Genomic DNA, 27993 nt, shown 5'->3' on the forward strand with positions numbered 1-27993 from the left:
TTTGTTTTTGCTTTGTCATTATGGGTTATTGTGTGTAGATTGACAAGGGGAAAAAATCTATTTAATCAATTTTAGAATAAGCCTGTAACATAACAACATGTGGAAAAAGTCAAGGGGGCTGAATACATTCTGAATGCTCTGTATTTCAGAGACTGAAGAGGCAGCACAATGACAGACCTACAGGACCTCAACAGACCTACTTCCTGCCTGATCTGAACTAGCCTGAGCCTATTACTCATCAGCATTTCTGTGTAACATGCAGCACCAAAAAGGGGAAATCAAATGTAACCTGTCAGGTGAGGTACGTACTGGAGGAATGCAGAGAGAGGGAATACAAATGAGAGGAGCAAGAAAATGTTTTTACACGATTTTATCATGAAGATAACGCTGATTGAAGCTATGTGCTGGTGTTAACTAGTTTATACTGAGATCCTATTTATACATCTCCCAGTTAAAATATATCCTGAGGACTACAGTCCATATGTATATTATACCTCCTCAGCACATCTGAACTACATTTCATGGTTGACGATCATAGTAACGTCTTTATGATCTTCTTTATGATAACATCTTTGTTCCTGATTCCCACAACTTTGAGGTCACAACAAACCTGTGGTGCAACAAGGCTCAAGGGAAATAGGCAAAGCCCCTCCCAAACAGTACTGCTGGAGTTATATTGTAAAACTGCAGCATTGAGGTTGGCTTCACCAAGCTTCAATACAACAGTCTGACAGTCACTGCTGTTTCTCCAACTAACCTACAGTCCTGATGCTGCTTATCTGTAGCACTCAGAGGAGACGTGAGGTGAAGACAGCACTATGTCATGGAGAAAGGCCTGGAGGAGGTAGGGTACTTACACACACACACAATAAATAAAAATCATTAGCCACCCCTTCACACACACTCATTAGTGCTTTGCTGTCCATGACAGAGGGTTGTTTCCCTCACTTTCCCTTTTGACAACTCAACCCCAGGTCCTCCCCGAGGGTTATAGTGCAGACTTCTTGTAAGGGTAGTCAGGGTTGTTGGGTGACCTGCGTTCTCTGCTAGCCTCCTCGCTAATACTGTTCCTATGTGGCTGCTGGGCCCCTGAACCTGGGGACTCGCCAGTAACCGCCATCTCCTTCGGGCCTTCCCTGTGGGCTGATGACCGCTCCTCATACCCGTCTAGGTTTCCACTGGGGGAGCCACACAAGTTGCCAAGACCGTGAGTAAGGTCGGTCTCATTGTTTGATCGTCCTCTGGGGATGTGTCCTTCCCCAGCCTGGGGACCAGAGGGATTAGCCAGAGCTCCATCCTGCCACTGGGGGGGCAGGCCTAGGACGTCCAGGCGCAGGGGGTCAGAGCGTGCCTCAGCTGCCCGTCCCTGGCTGTCAGACATGTAGGAGGGAGGGTGGCTGGAGGAGCTGTGGCTGTAGAGGTCTGGCCCTGCGTAGGGGGGCAGGGGGTGGCTGGATGTTGCGGTGGTTGTTCGGCAGGAGAAGTCATACAGATCAGGGAACTCTGCCTGGGCCTCCAGCTTTGGCTCTGGAGCGTGCCTCTTGCAGGAGTGACCATGACTGAGGCTGAGGCGAGTGGAGGGACAGGGGCCGGGGGGGAGGAGTGGGGCCGGGTGTGCCATGGGGCCATGAAGTTCGTGACCGTCCCTGTCCCCCATATGGTGCTCCCTCAGGGTCATTACAGAGACACCCAGAGCGATGTCAGGCATGAACTCCCTCATCACAGGCTCCATGCTCAGCTGGAGAGACAGAGAGAAGCACACCAACACGACTAGTTATACATGATTATACATGATCACAGCACAATACACTTCTACAGCTACAATGACCAAAAGCAACAAACACAGCATGACATGTGGACCTTCACCTGTGGTTCTGGGAGCAGGGCTCGGCCCTTGGCCTGGGGGTTGCTGCAGTCTGGAGGTGGAGGCCTGGGGGCGGAGGGGTAGTCTGGGCTGCCATGTTTGGCTGTGGTGTGGAGCTGGAGAAGAGTGTGGTTACAGGGGTAGGAGAAAGAGCGGGTGGGGGGTGGGATGGGCACACGAGGCCTCCAGGCGCCCTTTAGCTGGGCACGGCTGGGGGTGGCAGGGGGGTGGTATGGGGGTGGTGGGGGAGGCAGTGGGGGGTGAAACCCAGCCAGGCCCTCCAGGTCTGAGAACATGCTGTCCATCGCTGGGCTGCTGTTGACCCGACAACGACCTGCCTGGCGCAGGGCCAGAACAGGACTCTCGTCTCCAAAACGCTCCTCTGGGAAGAACTTGTAAGGGTTCTGAGAATAAACAAACAAAACATTTAGCATCCCAAAAACCTTCTACTATAACACACACACACGTTATTACGTAGTACACTAAGTGAGTGATACTTTTGTCTTTCAGGGAGGTCCTTAGGACAGAGGTCTCCCTTTAACAAGTCGACAGCCTGGTCCTCCCTGTACCCTACGGGGCTTCCCCCTCACCTGCAGTAGCTCAGTAGCCCCGTCCGCCAGGCCAAACTCCCTCAGCACACGCAGCTGCAGCTCATAGCTGACGGTGGGCCCCTCGCCACAGTTGAGGGCGTAGGCCCTCTGGACCTGGTCGGTGTGACTCAGCTCCTGCAGCCTCTGGACCATCTCCTTAACCACCGCCAGTCTGGGTACTGACAGGACACACCGAGGGTTGGTGGGCCATGTCAACGTTTCTAATATGTTATACTAAATGGCTTTCTTATTGGCACCAGTCTTGTCCTCTTACCTGGGATCTCATTGGCTACCACGGACGGAGCGGTGGTCTGGCTGCTGGCCATCTGCTGATGGTTGATCATGTGACAGCACTGTGGCACGGCGTTGTTGACCATGTAGAGGGTGTCTGGCACGTTGGACATGCGCACCAAACGTAGACGCACCAGATCTGTCTGTTCCACCATCATCTCATCCAGCACAGACTGAGTGGGGGAGGAGACGGGTTAGGAGTCGGTCATACCCTGGCCTGACCCAAACCCTCTCACAGAGATGAGAGATAAAATACTCTCCATTAACCAGCAACCCCTCGATGCGGAGTGTCCTACCTTGGCCTCCTCCACGTATGGAGAGAAGAGACGTGGTCGCACATAGATGCCAGCGTTCTTCTGCCGTAACCACGAGTTGGCCTTGCCCCCCTCAGTCGTGGGCAGCATGTCCGAGGGAGGGGTGCTGATCAGACCCCTCTTTGTCTGTGAATGGAAAGAGGGTCATTTAAAGAGAACACACCAAGAAGGTCAGGTCAATCAACAACTAAGGCATTAATAGGGCATAAATGATAGATCTGTATTGGCAGCAATCAGAAACTGTATTGAAACATCCATATGACGCGTCATCCATGACTACTAACCGCGTCAGAGAGGACGTCGCTGTTGGCAGGGAGGATGTGCTCAGTGCGGATGAAGGGAAGCAGGGGGGACAGGATCTCCTTCAGCTCCTCCACATCCAGGTCCTTCCTCTTCACCCCCCGCTTGTTCACGCTGTGGGCTGTTCCGCTCAGCACGTTAGGCTCTGGGAAAAGAACCCGCCCACAAAACACACACAGTTGGTAGTGATTCTATATATAATTATGTGGTTAGTAAGGCCAACACACACTCGTTATTTTTTAACGATACAGTATTTTTCCAGTCGGGTTCAGAGCCACACAAAAAACTAAAAAATACTGCGATCTACGATCGTGGTGCTTCAGTCTCCCATTTTTAAGGATAAAACTTGGAAAACTAAATTATTTCAGTCTTTTAGTGTATTTTGGAGGTGCTGGTACTGTAGGTGGGTGCTTTTCCAACAGCCATTAGAAGGTCTGCTCGGAGGGTAATTATAGAGTGTATCATCTTACCCCGGTCTGCCATCCTCTTAATAAGCTGCTGCTCGCCCCACTTCACAACGTACTTGAGAATGTCCTGCTCACTCGCCTGTGAAAGAGTGAGAGAGAGAAGAGGGCAGGGGAGGAGTGCGAGAGAAAAAAGATAGCGTGATGAGAGGGGGATGGTGATAGGGAAAGAAAGGTGTAAGGACAAGGTTAAACATTGTAGTGTGGAGCAACATCTGAAGAGGCGGTTCAGTGAGGAGACTTGAATATGTGTTTGATGGTGTGACACGGTGTAGTGGTGGCTGAGAGTTGTACAGTATTTGTCTGATTGGATTACAACGTTTCACCTGAGCCGTCCTGTGCGACACCCAGGGAGCTTGGCACAGCAGAGCAGACCAAAGCTCAGTTTCAATTAGTGGCCATGTCAGAAGGCAATGCCTCCAGGGAACGTTCTCACTCCGTCTGTACTCCAGACGCTGTGTGTTTGGGTTTGTGTTTATGCAGCCGTGTGCGTGTTGCCACTCTTCACCAAATAATTGTCAACCCAATCATGCCCTAGCTGCCTCGCAGACGGGAGGAACTCTGGGGAGGTGAAAGGGGGAAATTCTAAAAAGACAGTTACATTTTTGTAACCAAAGCACTGACATTGCCCCATACAGTACATAAATAGTCAATACATTTAAAAAAACTATTTAGGATTCATTTATTGAAACTAATATCAACTAGTTATATTATAATGGAACACAATCTTCTGGAATGCAGTAACCTCAGCATTGGCGCTTGTAGAAACCTATGGTTCAATGGCATAACATTGTTCAGTTAATTTAGCAGACAAGAGGCTCTTATTTCCAGAGCCCTATTCACAGTCAAGACACACCTATGTTATAGTAAAAAAACATGTAATATAACAGACTAATATAGAACAGAGTATTTTTCCAAAAGTTGCCAGTGCGAAGTGATGCGCATGTTGCTTCTGGAACAGGTATTCCCAATGAGTGATCATTTGAAACAGGGCTCAATTTGGTAAGGGTTTGATGGTTACGAACCAAAAATTGGTCTACTTTTCGATATACAGACATTCGATTTAGTTTATTCTGACTGTTCTTTGGAATTTTCCAAATGGATGAATAATTCCACACGGAACACTGCATGGTGATGAATTATGGCTACGGCATCAGTTTGGTGAGAAGCCTACGCTCAGTCTTTATCAAACTCACGCGTTTGCACATTTTCAGTGTGGAACCTGTCTGTGTGTTCAGGGGGTTATAGCCTAGGCTAACCAATTCTAAATGACACTAGCAGTTCGCAAAGTAGCGTAAGTGGAGAATAGACGGGATACAATTTTTCCAAAACTGCAACTCGTTGTTGAAACACATCTTCCCAACTTCAATCCACCAGTCCATTTTAAATTAGTGAAAGGTGACATCATTTGGCAAGGAATGTAGGTTGTGTCTCCCATCATTTAGATATGTTTTTTTATAGCCATTTATTTCTGTAGGCCTAATGGGAGCTTGTGTCTCCCATCATTTAGATATGTTTTTTTATAGCCATTCATTTCTGTAGGCCTAATGGGAGCTTGCGTGCAAACTCAGCACACGTGTGTTGAGGGAGCAGTCAGAACGCATTTGAGTGATTGAGAAACAGAGGGGAAAGGCAATTTAAGGAGAATAACTGTGTGATACTTGGCTTGGTCTCTTTTTTGTTGTGCCCCGCAAATAAACATGCACAACTGGAACACTTGAGTCAAACCAAAATAACGTAATCTTCAAGACAACATTAAAACAATTTTCGGGACAAAATGTAACTTGTCCAGTCGGGCAGTCACGAAAACCATTCCACCAAATAGTTTTACAGTATTAAAGAAAGAAAAATCTGAGAAGTCTGTTCGAGTACTCGATTACACATGCCCATCCATGACAGGATACGATCTTAGGAGTCTGTGGAGATGCATCCAGTTCAATCACACACACAGCGGCGTGGGTATCTCACCTGTAGGTAGTCTGACTGGATAGCGGTGAGCAGGTGCTCCTTGCTGAGCTCGTAGAGTACGTCAGAGGTCACGACCTGGCTGAACTCCTCACACAGGAAGTGTAGGGCCTGGCGGTGGACCCACTTAGAGCCGTAGGGCTGAGAGCTCCATTTCAGGATGGGAACCAGGCAGTCCAGGGACAGGCTCTCCACCACAATGTCCTCACAGCCTGGGTGAGGAGACAGGAACACAGAGCACAGGGGTCACATACCTCTAACACTCATATCACGGAGTGAACAGCACCTTTAATAGCCTGGTGGTCCAGTCAGTCTGTGCTTCAGCCAACCCCTCTCTGTGTCATGCCAAATATGTATTGTTGAGTTGGCTACAGCACAGTATGGGCCCAGGCTACATTTTTGTAAATCTATTGTATGGGAAGCCATACCCTGTCAGAACATTAGTAAGAGTATTAATGGGTGACTTAATTGAACCATAAATACCCCGCCACACAGTCACACAGGGGTCACTTCTGGAGCCATTCAGAAGCCTACAGTAGTTTCCCTCCGATTCATCACTACAGGGAGCACTCCCCCCTTTCCCCCGGCACCCCCCTCCATGCGTTTCCTAAATCAGAGCACATACCAGAACAGCAGGCAGTGGTTTAACACTGTTACACACAACCCCACAGAAATGCCTTTGATACCTTCACGTGTTCCAGTCACTCTACCTCCCGTTCACCACACTAACACAGCAGCCAGAGGGAAGTATGCCGCACACACACACACACACACACACACACAGTATACACGCACACAGAAAACACATGCACAAACACACACGCTCTCATGCACTCGTATGCATATGCACACACACACACACATTAATCAAAAACGAATTAAAAGTTGCAGAGGGTTATTAATTATTACTTGATATACTGTAGCCATTTGAACCCATCTTGGGTGAAATGGAATTTCAGAAATGGCTATAGTGGCAGTCATAGTGGCAGTAGCAATTGAGATAGAACTAAAATAAACATCAAACAATCAAATGACATCAACTTGGATAGGAAACTAGTGCATGTCCACAAGGGAACATAAATAATTTGGCTTCACTTTTTGACAGTCAACTCAGTGGAAAATGAGAGCAGGCAGTGCGATGCCAGTGAGAGGCACACAGTGTGCCTCTGAGGCAGACGGAGATACTGGTCTGCTTTGAAGTGGCCCCTGCCCAGGCCCCATACTGCTGGCTCTGTCTTTAGCTTGTGGAGAAGAGCGGAGCAGGCTGCCCTGCCCTAGGCTTAGCTGGGTTATGAGCTCCAGTACCAGTGCTCCTCTGGGACTCTTATCTGTGGGCTGCGTGAGATCTGCTGCACTGCCATTCCCTTTGAAACTGCACTCTGGGAAATTGGACACTGACGCTCAGGGAGATGACGCCTGCCCTCCTCTTTAAATATATATTTTTTTTCCCTCCTTCAACCGACACACACAGTTAAAGATACATTTTCCTAGATTTTCCCTTCCTTTACTTTTATTAGCTAGTCAGAGCGATGCAAAGCAGACCCCAACAGTGTTAAACGCAGGATGGAAATCCTGTGTCGTTAAGAGGACAAATGAGGTTGAAATGTGGACGCAGACATTTAGCCTTTTTATCTTCCATAAACAGCCTGAAGTGGGAATAGATTCCACACTTCCTTTCCTTCCTTCCTTCCTTCCTTCCTTCCCTACCGGTATCTCTTCTCTCTGTATTCCGCTCATTCTATCCTAATTTTCTCGCACTCTCTGAGCAGGGGTAGACATGTAGAGAGAGACACACACACACAGACAGACACAACTTCCTTTGAAAAGGTAAAGCTTCCCCAGTGGAGACCAGCAGCACATGAAAGCAGACAGCTCTGTTCTCTATTAGCCCATTAGAATGCATAGCACCATTCAGCCTTTTAAAGCTTTGCACCCTTATTATGAGCCGGAGATTAGACTGGGCATTATATCTAATACTTAAGCCATTTCCCCTTCCTCCTTCCCCTCTCTCTCTCTCTCTCTGGCACTATGCATTCACTGCAGCCTAGCAGACTGACTAGAATATCAACACAATGAGCATTATGGCAACTGCATCTGTGAGACGGCAATAACTGAGGATGTGGGCTTGCTGTTTTTTTTAGCTCCATGTTTATGAAACAACGTTTCCAAACCCACTTAAGACATCAGCAGCACTCAGGACCAGTAAACACTGGTGGACTTGAATCATGTCTGATTACTCAAGTAACTAGAGCTTAATTTTTAGCGGAGGTCTCAAACAAAACAAAAAGGAAGGAGGAGAGACTAAAGAAGAATGATGGGCTTCACTCCGACTGCCTGAGGTCTAAGGCCAACTTCCAAGCAAACCGATTGCCGAGGAGCAACTGGAAATCCCCCTCTGCTTGGAACAATTAGGGTTCACTCATGTAATAGGTCAAGTTCTGCCTGTAACCAAAGATATGATTGATCAGACAGCAATATCACAGACCAAGACTCCTTAAACGTAACAGGAGAAAGTTGAACGGCTGACAGATTCTCCTAATGGAAGGTGCTATGACAGAACTAAGGCTGTTAGTCACACAGGGCCTATCAATAGCCTCTTAAATGCAATGGCAAGTTTAGATATCAATTCTGATCCCATTCACTACCACTCAAACACTTTCACATCAGCAAGCAACTCTGAAGACTGACTGACTAACGTTATTTATTGCCCACCCAGGGTGTGGTCATTCATGGTATTAATCAATTACTAAAACTTACCGCACAGGAATCATGATTGTAATGGCACGCATGTCTCCACAGATGAGTCATTACTCTCCCGCTCTGTCTGTCTGTCTGTGTGTGTATATGTGTAGAAAGGAAAATCTACATTGGTATGCTGATCTACTCATTATCAATGCTCTCACTGTGTTTGAAAAATGAACAAGGCTTTTAATATCGGCCAGGGTAAGTGAGAGTAAGTAAAAGAGTGAGTGAGTGAGTGAGTGAGCTCTGGCTAGGGAGCTAATAGGGTTGATAACTGCTGATGGAGACGAGAGGCTCTCAGATTGAATCCTACCACCAGTGAGTGTACCCCGGCCTGGACACAGCTCAATCAGATGGAGGGGGAGCAGATGAGGCACAGAGAGGAGGAGAAGGAAGGGACTGCTAGCCCGGAGATAACTCGATGCGCATGACAGCTACCCCAGGTCTCTGACAGGAGGCTGAGGTCACTCAAGGTTGTCACATAGAAATTAAATCATGGGCCTTCTCAGCTCATTTGACACTTGGGTGAGCAAGAGTTTTGGCAGCCAACGGCGTGTCAGTGGAGGCTCCTCACAGAAGGATAGGGGGGACCATCCTACTCAGTGAATTTCAGACAGATAGAAATTGTGAAACACCTAAAAAACTAACATTTTTAGATAAAACTATACTAATTATATTCACGTCACCAAATAATTGAATCAAACACACGGTTTTGGAATGAAGGTCTATAGTTGCCTAAACAACACTCTGTTAGGAGCACCCCCCCTCCTTGTGGTACATTGACTTCAATACAAAACCTAGGAGGCTCATGGTTCTCACCCCTTTCCATAGACGTACACAGTACACTTCCGGAGGACATCCTCCAGAGCTCTTGCAGCATGAACTGACAGTTGAACAGTTTTGAAAAAATTAATTTCTTTAAAAAATTGAGAAGCAGCAGAGAGAGAGAGCTATATTTTGTTGTATTTTTGTCAATAGCTAATGCCGCTAATTTAGCCTACTCAACAACCTGACTCAAACAGAGAGGAATGCTATGTATGTTAGCTAGCTGGCTAAGGCTTTCCAACACTCCAACTCTTCCAAGTTAGGGTAAGCGTTCGGTTTTATTAAATTTATTGCCACCATGGCCCACTGATGTAACTACTAAACTGCTTGCTGTACTCTGTACTGCATGATGGTACACATGGATTTAATTGTGGGTTTACTAATGCGTTAGTTTTAGTAGCTATGTTGACTATGACGTTAGCTAATACTGTGACAACGTAGACTGTGTGTGAAGCGGTTAGCATTTATGTTATGAAGGTTTGGCTTGAAGAGGTTTGTTCACCTGGTCACAGACAGCTGTTTGTGGTGCACTGAAGTTCACAAACTAAAGGAAATGTGAGAGGAGAGCACGTAAATGCGAGAAGGAACTATACAACAAGGAAAGTGATGCTGTTTTTATGTGGCTGCTGAAATTTATCGGTGATCATCCGATTGTGTTGCAAAATGTTTCTTAAAAACGGAACAAAAAACGGGAATGGACCTACCTGAATTTGTCCAATAGGAACTCTCATTTAGTTTGTAACTGTTTGGAATAATGATTACACTGTCTGTCACCTTGTTCACTCCAATTTGTCTCTCGACCTGTGCACCTACATTATAAACTTCAATTTGTAGGCTAGGTTGGAGCAACCTCACGATGGGTATAGGGAAAATGTGAGTATCATGTAGTTGCCCAAACCTAACAATGTTACATTGGGCTGGGTGAATGGAATATGAGTGACAGCCATCCAATATGCTGTAATGGCCACGATCTTAAAAATAAATAATTGTTCTCCCTAATCTTAAAAACGGCACTGACCACCAGGTGCGTGTGTGTGTGTGTGACTGAGCGTGCAGGCATGTTAAAACGGTTAGGGGTGTCTTTGAGAGGAGGATAACTAACAGAGGAAAGAGAAGAAAAAAAACTGGAGAGATGGAAATGTAATTAACTAAATAAGACGGCTATCGTACAGACGAAATGAGAGGTCCTTGATACACACCACAACATGGGGTTTCATGGGAACTGATGAGATTGTTGCTTCTCTGTGGTCAAGAGAGGGGATATAAATACCCTATAGTAAAGGCTTGGAGGAGGGGGGGGGGGGGGATTTGAGGGGGTGACAGTTTGCCTGGTGCAAAGCTGCCTTGGCAACCCTGAGAGACATGATGGTGTAGGGAGTAGTTTGGAAATCGATAATGTGAACGGGACAATATTGCAATATTATTTTTGCGCTAGTCAGCTCTACCTGCACCAAAACTTCAGTATTTTTCCTTCATAGCTTGTAAATAGTATTTTTCCTTCATCTTCTTTGAAAAGAGAGCCAATTTGTTTAACACTTAATTTCCATGACTGATCAAAACTGTTTTTTTTTCTTCATGGCTCTCTTGTCCCTCTGCAGCAATATGTTTGGAACATTGTATCTTGAGGTCCCTGGCAATTCCCAGCCCTCGTACAGGTGTGAGGAAGATCTAGCCAGCTGTGTGTGTGTGTGTGAGAGCCATCTTTTCTACTGTGCCTTTATAACATGCAAACATGGAGTTGTGCTCCCCATGCTCTTTTAACTGCAACAGCACTTTGAGATTTACAAGAAAAGCTTAAAAAAAAATGTTGTAGGACAGACAAAGGTTAAATCTTCCCACTGTCCCGACAGCCCAGTAGTACATTGTTTCCTGTCTGTGATGCAGCTAGTGACAAGAGGCACTAATCCCTGTGTCTGTATGTATTTGATGGAGTGGGTGGGCAACAGCTATGATCGGTGTCTTCTTTACTACCGAATATGTAATACTGTCAAAACCCCACTGATCTCCAGCAGAGATGGAATGTAGCTGTTAAAGACAGATGTGCAAATGGCCACTATTCTTTGACACATCAACCACAGTATGTATGGTTGAGATATATATATATATATATATATATAAAAATTCAATGATTTTTTGTTTCTCAAATATCAGAACCCATCAATCAGCTGGCAGATAATGGTGTGAGTGGTTTCTGTTAGTAGCACACCTCACATCCTGATCCCTGCCTAGCGGATGTGAGAAACACCTTCATATTAAAATGAACCTTGCAGGCATGAAGAGAGCAATCACCCCCCACAGGTTTAAAATCACATCACTCATTGGAATGGGAGGTGACGGTAATAAACTGACAATATCTACGCTCTTGGCTCCATCTGACCTTCTAGGGGGGGCTTCTGGGTGAACTCCAGTACTCAGAGTGACAGCAGCCAGAGAGAGGGAGAGCAATGGAGAGACGGCTGCGGTCTTGTGATAAATAAAAGGAGTGATGAGGCCCTGACAGGAGCGCTCGCTGGCTCTGCAGAGATGTGTGTATCAATAAAACTGTCTGTCACTGGAGACCTTCCTGGAACAGGGAGGGAGGACAGAGGAACAGTCCTGAACCGGACATGCTTTTTCCATTTACATTGGCCTACCGTCTGCAGCTGAGAAAAACACAATTTGCACTAAAACAAGCTATCAATATAGGGATTCTGTTCAGAGAGATGTCACCCCATGGTTACCTTTTGCTCGTTCTTGCATGGACTAATTTAGTTACATTGTTGCATGGGGGACATATTTTGGAGCTGGACCTATTGCTAGGCAACAGTCTGAGGCGTGAGAAGGTTAACCCCCTGAACTCTGTGACTTGTCAAGACGGCTAGTTGCAGTGCCTTCAGAAAGTATTCACACCCTTCGACATTTTCTGCATTTTGTTGTGTTAACAGGGTGGGATTAAAATGGAATGAATTGCCATTTTTTGGTCAACAATCTACACTGAACAAAAATATAAAATGCAACAATTTCAAATATTTTACTGAGTTACAGTTTATAAGGAAATCAGTCAGTCAATTGAAATAAATTCATTAGGCCATAATCTATGGATTTCACACGACTGGGAACACAGATATGCATCTGTTGGTCAGATACATTACATGACTAAAAGTATGTGGACACCTGCTCATCGAACGTCTCATTTCAAAATCATGGGCAGTAATATGGAGTTGGTCCCTCCTTTGCTGCTATAACAGCCTCCACTCTTCAGGGAAGGCTTTCCACTAGATGTTGGAACATTACTGCAGGGACTTGCTTCCATTCATCCACAAGAGCATTAGTGAGGTCGGGCACTGATGTTGGGCATTAGGCCTGGCCCGCAGTCGCTGTTCCAATTCATCCCAAAGATGTTCGATGGGGTTGAGGTCAGGGCACTGTGCAGGCCAGTCAAGTTCTTCCACACGATCTTGAAAAAACATTTCTGTATGGACCTCGCTTTGTGCTCGGGGGCATTGTCATGCTGAAACAGGAAAGGGCCTTCCCCAAACTGTTGCCACAAAGTTAGAAGCACATAATCGTCTAGAATGTCATTGTATGCTGTAGCGTTAAGATTTCCCTTTAATAGAACTAAGGGGCCCACCCCGAACCATGAAAAACTGTAAAGTTTCCTCCAGCAGAGTTTGTGTGGCCTACCACTTTGCAGCGGAGCCCTTGTTCCTAGACGTTTCCACTTCACAATAATAACACTTACAGTTGACCGGGGCAGCTCTAGCAGGGTAGAAATTTGTCTAACGGACTTTTTGGAAAGGTGGCTTCCTATGACAGTGCCACGTTGAAAGTCAGAGCTCTTCAGTACGGGCAATTCTACTGCCAATGTTTGTCTATGGAGATTGCATGGCTGTATGCTCGATTTTATACACCTGTCAGTAACTGGTGTGGCTGAAATAGCCAAATCCACTCATTTGAAGGGGTGTCCACATACACTACATGGCCAAAAGTATCTTGATTACATAAGCATTCAACATTTTAGAATCACTTTTAGCAGCGATTGCAGCTGTGAGTCTTTCTGGGTAAGTCTCTAAGAGCTTTGCACAGCTTGATTGTACAATATTTGCACATCATTATCAAGTTGGTTGTTGATCATTGGTAGATAGCCGTTTTCAAGTTGCGCCATAGATTTTCAAGACAATTTTAGTCAAACCTATAACTAGGCAACTCAGGAACATTCCATGTCGTCTTGGTAAGCAAATCAGGTTTTCCTCTAGGATTTCTCCTGTGCTTAGCGATTCCATTTCTTTCTATCCCCCCCCAAAAAAACCTAGTCCTCCCTAGTTAATTTCTTTGACACAATTTTTAAAGTTTTACTTTAGTGTGTTGTTGCAAACAGGATGTATGTTTTGGAATATGTTTTATTCTGTATAGGCTTCCTTCTTTTTACTCTGTCATTTAGGTTGGTATTGTCACGTAACTACAATGTTGTTGATCCATCCTCAGTTGTTTTCCCTCCCATCACAGCATTAAACTAACTCTTTTAAAGTCACCATTGGCCTCATGGTGAAATCCATAACCAGTTTCCTTCCTCTCTGGCAACTGAGTTAGGAAGGACGCCTGTATCTTCGTAGTGACTGGATACACCATCCAAAGTGTAATTAATAACTTCACCATGCTCAAAGGGATATTCAATGTCTGCTCTTTTCCGTTTTACCCATCTACCAATAGACCACCCCCCCGGTCTTTCTGTATTTGAAATATATCTGTGTTTTAAATTCACTGCTCGACTGAGGGACTTTACAGATAATTGTATGTGTGGGGTACAGAGATGAGTTAGTCATTAAAAAAATCATGTTAAAACACTATTATTGCACACAGAGTGAGTTCATGCAAATGATTGACCTGTGAAGTACATTTTTACTCCTGAACTTATTTAGGCTTGCCATAACAAAGGGGTTGAATACGCATCGACTCAAGACATTCCAGCTTTTCATATTCTATTAATTTGTAAAAATGTATAAAAATACAATTTCACTTTGACATTATGGGGTATTGTGTGTAGGCCAGTGACACAAAATATCAATGTAATTAATTTTAAATTCAGGCTGTAACACAACAAAATGTGGAAAAAGTCAAAGGGTGTGAATACTTTCTGAAGGCACTGTATTGGTTTTATTTAGTTGGACTCGGTCTGAGTAACCCCAGTGATGAACTGTTAGCCCCGCATCCCTGACCAAGTGAGGACGGCGTAAGAGGATTTATTTTTTTTGAGGGTTCTACTGGCGCCGGAAGACCTCTGCTTTTGCTCTCCTCCCGCTCGGAGGCTCGACCGTTGGAGATGTTGTGAGAGACTAAGCTCTGAGTGACAGGCCCAATGGACTGTTTGCACTCTTGCGCTTCTCAGTCACGCACAGGTGACCTGGATTCCGGACCGTGAGTGTCATTGGATTGGGGACTAATTACTTTGCTATTTCTTTTATTGGTTTGAAGGGGATCCCCTCTGTATAAAATTAACACTTTTAGGTATTAAACCCTGGTACCAGGTCCTTCCTAAATAAGTGTATATCTGTGATTTGAGTATTGAAACGTTAAAGAATAACTGTTGGGTTACACATGATTCCAGTTTGAGCTTTCTATTGAGACTCATTTTATTGCGATTACACCGACATGTCTTCATAATTCTGTATTACTCTTATTCTTTGATTTAGTTAAAGGTTAGTCACTACTTTATGGTTAGGCCTACACATACATCTTCACATGCCGCCTACTTATCATTGCCACACACCTAGATACTAGGTCCAAACTGATAGGTACACAGGTTCCTCAGAAGAGGGGGCTACAGAGATTAACGGGATGGAAAGAGACATGGAGATAAGCTTTTAGCAGTTGTGCCAATACTCAGTCTACATTAAAGTCTTGATGTTGGCTCACACTCCTGCCCTGTCTAACCTTTGATAGATTTCAGTATGCAGAGATGCAGTTATATGAGGATATCTATCCTCAGTCAGACCCATACCGTCACAGAGCTAAGGGCAATATCACATTAAAATAGCACTCTTAGCATGAAAGATTGACTTTCAAATTCATGATGCGGCCCATTTATCTACCTTGGCTGACCTGATTTAAAGGATTTAAACCATTGAAGCATATTCTCACTAGCTGATACAGGCAGCCTCCCAGATTACCATTCATCCACACACACTGAACAGATTATAAAGGGATCTGGGAAGAACTGGACATGTAGCCCCAGGTTGAGTGTGAACACCAGCTCTCTGTGAACCATTCATTCATATCCGCTCTGAGCTGGAGTGTGACTGGACAGGACAGACAGACAGGACAGAGATGGTTGGTACTGTAACTTACCTTGTGCCAGCATGCTGAACTCAAGGAAGAGCGCGATGTGGTAGAGCTCCATGGCCTCCTCAGTGCGGGTGCTAGCTCCTCCCCTGCCCCCGGCCACCAGGACCTGCACCTCCCCCAGGCTCCCGGCCGAGGGGCTCCCCCTCAGCACCAGCCCCAGCTCTACCGCATCCGTGTACATGCAGTGAAGGATGACTCGCACGTACTTCCGCGGGATGATGGACTCGTCCAGCACGATGCGTGTGGGTGTCTGCAGCGTGCGCTCCGTCATCTCCTCCCCTGTGCGGATGCGCCGCTGCAGAAGGTTCCGGAAAAAGGGTGAGCGGGCCGAGAGCACGGCCTTGTGGGCCCTCAGGTCCTTGTCTGGGGAACCCAGCCCCCGGCAGCCTCCTGTGGCCACGCCCCCTCCAGCCCCCCCACTGCTGTAGGCCTCCACCAGCTCCGCATCGGAGGAGAAGCTGAGCAGGGCGTCGTAGTAACACATGTAGTCAAACAGCCCTCTCATGTCTGCCTCCAGGGAGTTGGGCGTGCCGAACTCCTCACTCAGCTGCACCAGCACGTCCACGTTCTGCAGCCTGGAGTCCTCCACCCCACCCACCCCAAACTCCCCCGTGTACAGGTAGTGCAGTAGTGCAGAGAACATGGGCACATCGATACCCGCCGTCTCAATGTCCATAAGGACCTCAGCTCCATACCCCGGAGAGGAGGACAGTAGGGTCTTGAAGAAGGGGCAGCGGGAAGCCAGCACGGCGCGGTGGGCGGGGAAACAGGTGTCCTGGAAGATGAGGTCCACGTCGGTGCAGTACTTGTGCTGGTAAAGGGCAGCCAGGTCACGCTGCAGGCTGGGTGCCTTGGCCCGCGCCAAGCTGGCATGGAAGCTCAGCTCCTTGAGGGAGGCTGTGCCCTCATACTCCTCCACCAGGGCGTTGGCATCACGCACATCCCACCCCGACAGGAGCTCCTTCATCTGGCGGGCATGGTCCGCAGAACGGCTGGACTTACGGCGCTTGATGAACCTCCTCTTGAGGGTGGCCAGGCCCAGGCTCTTCTTCTTCCTGTCATGGGGCTTGTCGTGACCCTGCTCCAGGCTGTACAGCTTGGACTCCCAGCCATAGCCCTGCTGGGAGTATGACGACGTCCCTGCAACACACACACAACATAACACAGAGGTCAGCTGGTTCAAATGTCCTGGTTATTTTTGAACAGGGAAATAAGTTATGAATAAAATCCTAGCATATGATACATGTATCTTGTTTTCCACAGCTGTTTTTTAAATGCGGTCAATTCCTCTGGCTCGGTAGCATTTAGAGTTTGCCATTTCTAGTCTGAAAGCATGACCCTAGGAAACACAATCTGTATTTTCTCCTAGCCCCGTCATGTGACCTGTTCAGGCTGTCCAGACACACCACTTTGCTCGAGCTCCCTCACAGCAGGCTTGGCACTCCCTTGATCTAGGGCCTCAGGTCTCTCATTTCACAGATAATTCAATGTTATGAAAGGAACAGGCCATCATTATCAAAATGAATCACAAGCATCAATGGGTCTATCTGCTAATAAAGCTGACTTTGATTAAGGCATGGTTGGAATTAGACGGCAACAGGAAGTAAAACATGGACTACAACGTTGTGTGTAAGTTTGGGGGGGGGGGGGGGGGGGGTAGTCTTGCAATGCACTTGTCCACCTATACTTGCGTCAGAGGCACCACTGCCAAATAGAAAAGTCTCTCTGCCCTTCCTTCCCTGAGCATCCATCACTGTGACCCACATAGTAGTCATTCTAATACTGTGAATCATCCTCTGTCTACGCCGGCACAGCTAAGCTTACAACCAACAAACATTAGAACCGCGAAGAACATCCAGTTATTCTTTGCAATCTACAGGGCTTTCAACCCAATCAAATTTCCCTGAGCATGGACCAGTCTCTAGAACTACAGACAAGAAACGTGTAACAGGAAAATTACTATAAAAGCCTGGGGTTTTTCGTTAAGCAGACAACACAAAAAATGAATAAGCAGCCACTCCTAAAAGGCCATCAATAAGGCCCTGCAGTGATATATAATGAATGAGGAATTGATGCTTGGAGTCTGAAATGGGAATTAACAGAGGCAGCGGTGGATGACTGAACAGTTCTCTGCAAGAGCAGTCAGATCAAATAAAAGTTGAATAGAATGCAGCTTGAACACTTCCAGCCCAGCAACGCAGACAGATGACATTCATTTCATAAGTCAAGAAAAAAGAAATACTTCTGACTGACAGAATTCTTGCAAAAAAATCATAAGGCTCTCCAGAGGGTAGTGAGGTCTGCACAACGCATCACCAGGGGGCAAACCATCTGCCCTCCAGGACACCTACACCACCCGATGTCACAGGAAGGCCATAAAGATCATCAAGGACAACAACCACCCGAGCCACTGCCTGTTCACCCCGCTATCATCCAGAAGGCGAGGTCAGTACAGGTGCATCAAAGCTGGGACCGAGAGACTGAAAAACAGCTTCTATCTCAAGGCCATCAGACTGTTAAACAGCCACCACTAACACCGAGTGGCTGCTGCCAACACACTGACTCAACTCCAGCCACTTTAATAATGGACAAATTGAGGGGGGAAAATGTATCACTAGCCACTTTAAACAATGCCACTTAATATAATGTTTACATACCCTACATTACTCATCTCATCTCATACTGTACTCGATACCATCTACTGCATCTTGCCAATGCCGTTCGGCCATCGCTCATCCACATATTTATATGTACATATTCTTCTTATTCATTCCTTTACACTTGTGTGTGTATAAGGTAGTTGTTGTGAAATTGTTAGATTACTTGTTAGATATTAGTGCACGGTCGGAACTAGAAGCACAAGCATTTCGCTACACTCGCATTAACATCTGCCAAGCATGTGACCAATACAATTTGATTTGATTTGAAATCTGAGCCTAAAATCAGTTGCTGATTGAAATGTTACACTGGAAGTGAAAAGATCAACTCCAACCTCCCTCCCTCCACAATGACCTGTACATTCCTGTATCATGCATCACATTTAAGTATATCATTTTTCTATGTTCATATTCTTGCCGTGAAGGTCTGTTGAGGTCACTGATAATCAACACTTAAGATACTTTACTATAATACCCGTAGTGCATGTAAGAACATTGAGAACCTACCTATGAAGGTCTGCTGTATCTGTGCGTTTCCTCCTATACGAGGGGAGCATGAGTGCGAGTAGCTGGATGCATTGGCACCCATTGTGACTCTTCTTCACTTGTTGTTCTGGGATCTCCCCTCCTGCATCTTCATTCTGCCCGGGCGAAGCACTTCATTCATCAGCCATCGGCTCCCTCTCTCAGGGCCGGGTCCTCTGGAGCCTCCTCTGACACCCACGCCCAACCTGCCATGCCTGAGAAGGGGAGATGGGGGGGGGGGGTAGCTATGGAGTGATTTGATTGTTTTTGAGTAACTTTGTTATTGAGTAAAGTGCCATGTGGATTAAGCCCCGGTGAGACTGTTAATACAACTCAAACAGACCATACATCATGTCCAGGGGTGAAGGAATCTGTTACTCCTGATCTCAACCTCACATTACTAAAAAATAACAATAATACTTTTTCAGACAGAGGATGGACACAGTTTTTGCCCCTGAAATTCCTTTTGAAAATCTAAATCATGAACTTCCTCTTGTATAACACTGCATATATTTGCTATACGTGCAGAGGCTATATATATATATATATATATATATATATATATGAGGAATAAAAACATCAAAATGTTGATATCATTTAATATCTACATCTAGATTCTAAACCATCCAAAGCTGCTCAACAGTGGCTTAAGGTTAGCACCACTTCAGACTGTTGCACTCTCTCGGCCTGTTGATTGGCAGGCAATAGTAAATGCAATACAGATGTATGGCGATCTTTGTAGGAAACCAGACCCCAGCCCTGTCCAGCCTACCTCTTTTAGACAAAAAGCCCCATACAAACTCCAGCTCAACCTCCCTCTCTCTGCAGGCCCAGCCCTAGCCCTAGTTCGCCCCTGCACCCAACCTCTCTCTCTGCAGGCCCAGCCCTAGCCCCAGTTCGCCCCTGCACCCAACCTCTCTCTCTGCAGGCCCAGCCCTAGCCCTAGTTCACCCCTGCACCCAACCGCTCTCTCTCTGCAGGCCCAGCCCTAGCCCTAGTTCGCCCCTGCACCCAACCGCTCTCTCTCTGCAGGCCCAGCCCTAGCCCCAGTTCGCCCCTGCACCCAACCTCTCTCTCTGCAGGCCCAGCCCCAGTTCGCCCCTGCACCCAACCGCTCTCTCTCTGCAGGCCCAGCCCTAGCCCCAGTTCGCCCCTGCACCCAACCGCTCTCTCTCTGCAGGCCCAGCCCTAGCCCCAGTTCGCCCCTGCACCCAACCTCTCTCTCTGCAGGCCCAGCCCTAGCCCTAGTTCGCCCCTGCACCCAACCGCTCTCTCTCTGCAGGCCCAGCCCTAGCCCCAGTTCGCCCCTGCACCCAACCTCTCTCTCTGCAGGCCCAGCCCCAGTTCGCCCCTGCACCCAACCGCTCTCTCTCTGCAGGCCCAGCCCTAGCCCCAGTTCGCCCCTGCACCCAACCGCTCTCTCTCTGCAGGCCCAGCCCTAGCCCTAGTTCGCCCCTGCACCCAACCTCTCTCTCTGCAGGCCCAGCCCTAGCCCCAGTTCGCCCCTGCACCCAACCTCTCTCTCTGCAGGCCCAGCCCTAGCCCTAGTTCGCCCCTGCACCCAACCGCTCTCTCTCTGCAGGCCCAGCCCTAGCCCCAGTTCGCCCCTGCACCCAACCTCTCTCTCTGCAGGCCCAGCCCCAGTTCGCCCCTGCACCCAACCGCTCTCTCTCTGCAGGCCCAGCCCTAGCCCCAGTTCGCCCCTGCACCCAACCGCTCTCTCTCTGCAGGCCCAGCCCTAGCCCCAGTTCGCCCCTGCACCCAACCTCTCTCTCTGCAGGCCCAGCCCTAGCCCTAGTTCGCCCCTGCACCCAACCGCTCTCTCTCTGCAGGCCCAGCCCTAGCCCCAGTTCGCCCCTGCACCCAACCTCTCTCTCTGCAGGCCCAGCCCCAGTTCGCCCCTGCACCCAACCGCTCTCTCTCTGCAGGCCCAGCCCTAGCCCCAGTTCGCCCCTGCACCCAACCTCTCTCTCTGCAGGCCCAGCCCTAGCCCCAGTTCGCCCCTGCACCCAACCGCTCTCTCTCTGCAGGCCCAGCCCTAGTTCGCCCCTGCACCCAACCGCTCTCTCTCTGCAGGCCCAGCCCTAGCCCCAGTTCGCCCCTGCACCCAACCTCTCCCTCTGCAGGCCCAGCCCTAGCTCGCCCCTGCACCCAACCGCTCTCTCTCTGCAGGCCCAGCCCTAGCCCCAGTTCGCACCTGCACCCAACCGCTCTCTCTCTGCAGGCCCAGGCCTAGCCCCAGTTCGCCCCTGCACCCAACCTCTCTCTCTGCAGGCCCAGCCCTAGCCCCAGTTCGCCCCTGCACCCAACCTCTCTCTCTGCAGGCCCAGCCCTAGCCCCAGTTCGCCCCTGCACCCAACCGCTCTCTCTCTGCAGGCCCAGCCCTAGCCCCAGTTCATCCCTGCACCCAACCACTCTCTCTCTGCAGGCCCAGCCCTAGCCCCAGTTCGCCCCTGCACCCAACCTCCCTCTCTCGGTAGCTCCTCCATTGACCCAACCTGGACGTAACCCTACTCTGAACTGCGTTGGTCGGCAGTTTCTTTGGTTTGAGCTCTGAAATAGTAAGTTAACTGTCTGCAAGTCTTTATGCATGTGAGCAAATACAAGTGACAACTGTTAGTCATGGTGGTCTGCTACGGTCTACTATCAAAAGATAACACATACATTTATATTTTAGAAGACACTCTTATCCAGATCATAGCTTGAAGCAAAACAATGTTTGATACAAATCTAAAGATTATATGACCATCAACAAACCCATCCCACTAACCCCAACAAAGACACGTCCTGACCCTCTGGGAGGCTGGAGGGGAGCTCCAATGCGATGGGAGATCTGCTTTATCTCAGATGGATGTCCCCCCGCCCCCAGCATGCTAATAAATCACTGTGTTTTCCCCCATAGAGCAGCACTATAACCATCCTCCCAGAGGCCCACTGTAAAACCACAAGCTCTTACTCAACACTCACACAATGGGAAACCAAACATTCACACGAATACACTCAAAACTACTAAAACTGTTTCACATATACTAAGTTATGGTTGATCTTTGTTTCATCCGAGGGATTTTTTTAGTTAACCTTTATTTAACTAGGCAAGTCAGTTAAGAACAAATTCTTATTTACAATGATGGCCTACCCCGGACGATGCTGGGTCAATTGTGCGCCACCCTATGGGACTCCCAATCACGGCCGGTTGTGATACAGCCTGGAATCAAACCAGGGTCTGTAGTGACGCCTCAAGCACTGAGCTGCAGTGCCTTAGACCGCTGCGCCACTCGAGAGCCCAAATGGTGACGTAACTAAAAATAAGCCAGGCTTCAGGGAGAATATGGATTGGATTTGTGTAGAGAATTTTTATATCTAGGATAGAGGAAAAAACCCAGATGTGCTGTCTTGTTTACAAAAGGTCCTCTGAGGTGCAGTAGAAAGCAGAGCAGCAATGCATCCATCACATCAGCCAAACAACACACTCCCAACTTTACAGCCAGAGTCCAAAACAATCATCTTCAAGAACCACATTTTCCACTAGGATCCTGGAAGCATATCTTAATGTTTGTAAAACAACAATTTCCTTGAGACCTGGACACTCGATGTCTCCTCAGCATCCCAAGTCTAACTCCACTCTCTCACTCTGATGTTGAATAGGCAGAGGAATGATGTCTGGGGGTGTGGGGGAGGGACACAGATTGGCTGGAGCAGGGTCCTGGGACGGGCCGGAGTTGGGTTTAGGGAGGGGAGTGGCAAGATGAAAGGCAAGGTGAGCTGGGCTATGTGTCACTAATGAGAGGTGACAGGGGAAAGGCCTCACGCCATGGCCCTCCCCATGCCCTCTCTTCCACTCTGTAGCTTGCAAACACACACACACACACACACCTCACCACAGTGGATTGGGTCGCTGTATTTAATCTGCCACTTACACTCTAAGAATAAAAGGTTCTGCATAGAACCAAAAAGGGTTATTTTGTTTGCTTCATATATGACACCCCTTTGTAGGATTCTTTAATCGGAAACCCAGGGGTTCTTCTTCACTGAACCAGAATTAGTTCCATATAGAACCTTGGATTCCATATAGGATTCTAAATAGAACCTTAAGGGGTGCCATATGTGAAGCAAGCATAGAACCCTTTTTTGATCTATCTAGAACCTTTTTTTCTAAGAGTGTACAGAGCATCTCAGCCTCCCACAGCACATTACCATACAAAACACCAGGCAGGAATAGGACCAATCTATTATTCAAATGACAGTCAAGTCATTTTATCAATAATTTATATGGATTTCCTTATCAGAGCGTGTAGGAATAGAAAAAAGGAGACAGGCATATCTCTGGGTTCTACTCATATCTTCCTAAATTTCCAGCTCTCCCAAACCCCTCCTGTTCAGCCTTTATCAGATCACCAACAGTGGCTGTCATCCCAGAGTCCAGCTCACACATGCGCACAGCCATGAATTTGTATAAGGGAGACAGTAACAATTGGGATGATTTGACCTACTAAGTACTCTATAGTCAAAGCAGATGCAAAATGCCCATTTGACTTCTGTTTATACAATCCCCCTATAGTCCAGAGTTGCAGATTGGTCTAGTTTTTCCAAATGGTTACTGCGCAAATTCGTTCTATGATCCAAAAGGCACTGCACATTGACCAATCACAATGCAATTGACACCAAAGATAGACAGTTGATGACTGAAACACCAGCAGCAGAAAAGAGACACACATTCACTTCATTGTAGCATATTTTATCCTCTTTGAAAAGCGTCAACATCTTAGCAAAATTGATGCTATGTTATATGCATTTCCCTGGCATCAATAAAGCACCAAGGCCATGAACTAATAGTAAACTATATCAGTTCAATCATTCACAAGGCAATATATTAGCCTTTAGCGCTCCATGCCCCACAGGGAGTTTCTCTTCATTTACTTACAATGAAGATGTAGAAGGCTATTGATTTCTAAAGCATTCTCTATTCATTTGGGTTGCACTACCAGTTTATCGCTCAAACATCCATCCAATCAGCATTACCATAAAACAAAGCAGTCCCAAGATCCCATCAAAAAGGTCAGGATGTGTGACTCCCTGACCTGGAAATTGAAGTTTGGGACATCACAATGCTATTCTAATAATAATGGTATTTTACCAAGACACGTCGGCCAATTGTTGAACAGGAGAGTGAAGGGGGAATAACAAGTAGTCTCTCCCTGCGTCATTTTCATTGTGTGCTTTACTACTGTGCTAACTAATGAGCCGGACTCACACTGTCTGAGACAGCATGTCCCCTCCCCTGCATGTCCCTATATCTGGGGCCTTTGCTACTGTATCAGAGAGGTTTAATAAGCCTTCTAATGAAGGGCTGGGATAGCTTGGGGGTGGGGGTTACTATAGAGCGGGACACAGAGCTCGTTAGTATGATGACCACAGGGTCAGCCGTGAAATTGATGTGTCTCGGCACCTTCTGCTGAGCTCAGACCTGACCAAGACATCTTTACCCGAACTGACATAATGGATCAATCACCATTCAGTCAGTGACAGGATACACTCTTTCACTCATTTTGTGACCATTTCCAGTACATCTTGACATGTGGCTAGTTTCCTTGTCGTTCTGAAACATTGCCATAAAATGTCTGTTTCACTATGTTGGACAGATTTGGGCCAGAGCTCAGCACAGTCTATTCTAAAGAAAGATGTGAGAGCTGACCTGGATTTTATTATTTTCCCTACTTTTTCCTCAGGTTTATGGTCTTTCGTTAGACGTTCTGCTGAGTCGACAGGCCTAAATGTTTTTGCAGCATAAACTCACTAATCAGGAACAGAACTCTATACATTTCACTCTAAACGGGGCAGTAAGAAACATCCAGCGATTTGTATTTATGTAGTCTGTGAGTCACTGGGACAGACTTACAGGGCCATGTCACAAACTGCTTAGCTCTGCAGTGCTCTGGTCCATCAGGCCAATCAGTTGAGCAGTGCAGCCGTTCATTCCACTGATTACAGCCTCTGTTAGGACAGCTACCATAAACGGCCAGAACAGACCAGAAAACAGAAGCACACTGGAGTGGTGCGCAGGGTCAGCTGTTTGTTCACCCGAATTGTGCTATAGACTAAAGTCAGACTGCATAATGATTTTTTGACAGGGGGTGCAGGATTTTGTTTTGCCTGATTTAGATATGTTTCTGCTTATAATTTCTGACATTTTGATAGGCTATTTGTTAGTCAACTTGTCTACAATTAGATACAAGCAGCTTATCTTCTGTCATTATATGTTTACCTAAAAGACTATATAAACCCTTGCTCAACAGAATAATGTAATAGATCGATAGAATGAATGCTACAATCCGGTTGACGTCGGTAAAGTTCTCTGTCATCTTTCGAGGAAGCAAGGATGTTTAGGTACTGGGAAGGAAATACAATAAAGCAAAAACAACAGGAAAGATTTTCTGTACAAAGTGTCAAAATGACATCAGCTTGACCGGTTGTCAGGAAAAAGAAAGCTGTGAAAACGACCCAATGTGTTTCTGATAAAATGTCAGTTCAGCTTCAATAAATATTTTACATGGTCGAAATACTATCAGCATTTATGGTGATGACAGCACCTCTACAGACCGTATCTAACTGAGCATTGCATTCCCTTAAGATGCAGGAAGAAAGAAATCATATTCCCACTTCCAAATTATGCCTATATTTGGTGTATAACTGTTATTATTAAGACTATAGCCCTATTTGCCCAGAAGTAGTATTACTAGAAAACGTGATGTATTTATTACCCCAAAATGTCCGTTATTCCAGAGGACAATTCAGAAGGGATAAGTTTTCCAAACTGCCTGGAGTTTTTTTTCTAGGTGTGCAGATATTTCAAGTCCAGGCGGTAACAGGCTACACTGATAACTGAGATTGGTTCCCAAGTTTCTAAACCATACCAAACCATCATTGGTATAGTGTCACCATAATATTTGAATTGAGGATGTGTGATCATAAACTAGCACCCTGACAAAACAAATAAACTAAGGACACAAAAGGTGGTCTTCATGTCAAAGCAACTCGTGGAAGCTAGTGAGCCTCTGTTATGCTCTGTGTGCAAATTAATGACCTCATCATTCAACAGTCTACCTTGGCATTACAAACAATGAAGGAACTGGATATCTATGGTAAACAGGCCTGAGCCGGAGTCTTCAGCCAGACTCTCAGGGTGACATTCAACATCTTGGGAAACAAAGCACTGACCTGCTTTTCCCAAATTTGGGTCAGCGTTCAACAGGAACTTTATTTGAGAATAAATCCACTGTTAATAACTTACCACCTTCAGCTCAATCTCTCCAATTCAGATGACTTACTTTGGCTAATTTCCTTGTGACAGAAGATATGTAGACCATGCACTTCAATATTGTGGGATATTTCTCAGGTTATGCAATAGTTGTCATTTCTGAGTAACTGTCTACATTTTACTCTGTTGCCCAGATAAAATAATACATGTCTTTATCTAGAAGGAAGGAAAGCAGGCACCTCAAGGACACAAATCCATGGAAGCAGATAACTAATGGCCTTTGTCATGTTATAATGTATATTGGCTTTAGGCCACAGAGTAATTGAGTAAACATAGTTTTCATTGATATCTAGGCTCTACACATTCATCCTCACATTGCAAGAAGGATGCATGTGCCTTACTCAAATGTTTATTTTTTTTTTTTTTTATGTCCCAGTTTTCTTAGGACAATATAGGGCAAACCAGTCATGGCATCATTCTAATCAGATGCCTGTGTGAGCCATTCTGATTCATCTCAATTACATAGTGGTGGATTTCACACTCCATAGGCTCCTATAACCTAAACATCCTATAGGATACAAACAACTAAACATTCTGCTGCCTCAGTGAGGTATGCCCTAACAGACTAAATTCGAGTTGCCATAGTATAGGTTCTTAAAATGTTACTGTTGCAGTCAAATTCAAGTTTAATACATTGATCTGCCAACGATGGCAAAAAAAAAAAAAAACATTCGAATTTTTGACATTGCCAGAAATGGGGAAACCTCTCATTTCAACGCCGCATCAGTCACTTCAACAGTAGGCTAAAGAAGAAATGTAGCTAGGCTACATTATTGCTATAGCGCGATCCGCCAACAACTAATTGGATAGGCCTACCGTGTCGATACTGTAGCAATAAATAGCAACAAATGTATAACTATTTGTTAAATTAGTTCGTTTTTTTTTTTTTTTTTTTTACAATTTAACAAATGTTCTTGTTAGAGGAATAGCATATGGATCGGACCTTTCAGGGTAGCTGCATCGTAGCCTACAAATAAGATACCTAACTTAAGCCATAACATGAATGTCGTGGAGAGGCTTTGTTAGTATTGTAAGCCATACCACGGAGCCATTGTTGCCTTGCTGACAGCATTTCGATTATTCCTGCTAAACCCGTCGCATGCCAGCGTCGTATCATGGAATAGCCTACGCTCGACTGAATCGGAAACAATGACTCACAGTAAAAATGGACATTATAGCAAACAAGTTGAGTGATAAAAATAAACATTTCGGTAGCATGTTAGCCATGTTCATAACCCTGTAATTAGCCTACATGTCGGTTTCTACGTCCGCTTTGAGTTGCTCTTTGGAGACTTGACAAGTTCTGTAAAAATAAATATCTGGTCAAAAAGGCATTTGGACCTGCGATAGATCGTTGATTGAATAGTTTAAGGTGTCACTGTACCTTGAGCAGACTTAGCTTCTTTCAGAAATTATTCTCCCTTTTAAGTGGATTCCCGAATGAAGTTGTGATGATTTCCTTGTAGAAAAAAAATTGTCTTAACCTACGGCACAACTCCCCTTTGTAACACCGATCATTAAGCATAAATCGACGCCAAATACACAGAGAGAATCCTACATGTGCCTTTAGATCCACTTTGCCTCGACTTTTCAGCAAATTGCAAGTCCCTTTTCCGAGAATAGAAACTCAAGACGTGTTCCTTAGCTTGGATTGATTTTCCTTAAAAACACTCATCCTTGCTCGGCGCCTGGTTGGGTGGTGTGGCCTATCCAGACGCTGTTTGCTGACTGGTTCGAATCTGGAATTGTCAGCTTGCGAGCGCCGTCTAGCTGTATGTGCAAGCAATACAGGCCAATTTGATGATAGGCCTTCGCTCCAG

General features: G+C 46.3%; 1 protein-coding gene across 1 annotated transcript; it reads right to left on the reverse strand.

The window, feature by feature from the left end:
- LOC110497863 (BTB/POZ domain-containing protein 7) lies at nt 1-27934 on the reverse strand. Its single transcript, XM_021574300.3, has 11 exons — nt 27558-27934; nt 18841-19073; nt 15680-16816; nt 5792-6000; nt 3830-3905; nt 3344-3504; nt 3042-3185; nt 2729-2918; nt 2455-2633; nt 1867-2268; nt 1-1738 (listed from the first exon to the last, which is right to left on the reverse strand). The coding sequence occupies exons 2-11, from the start codon at nt 18920-18922 to the stop codon at nt 989-991; spliced, it is 3330 nt and encodes a 1109-aa protein (XP_021429975.3). The 5' UTR covers nt 18923-19073; nt 27558-27934; the 3' UTR covers nt 1-988.
- Between the last annotated feature and the right edge of the window lie 59 nt (nt 27935-27993).

This window comes from Oncorhynchus mykiss, chromosome 19, assembly GCF_057628025.1.
Source record: "Oncorhynchus mykiss isolate SJ-2025 chromosome 19, ASM5762802v1, whole genome shotgun sequence".
Lineage (NCBI taxonomy): Eukaryota > Metazoa > Chordata > Actinopteri > Salmoniformes > Salmonidae > Oncorhynchus > Oncorhynchus mykiss.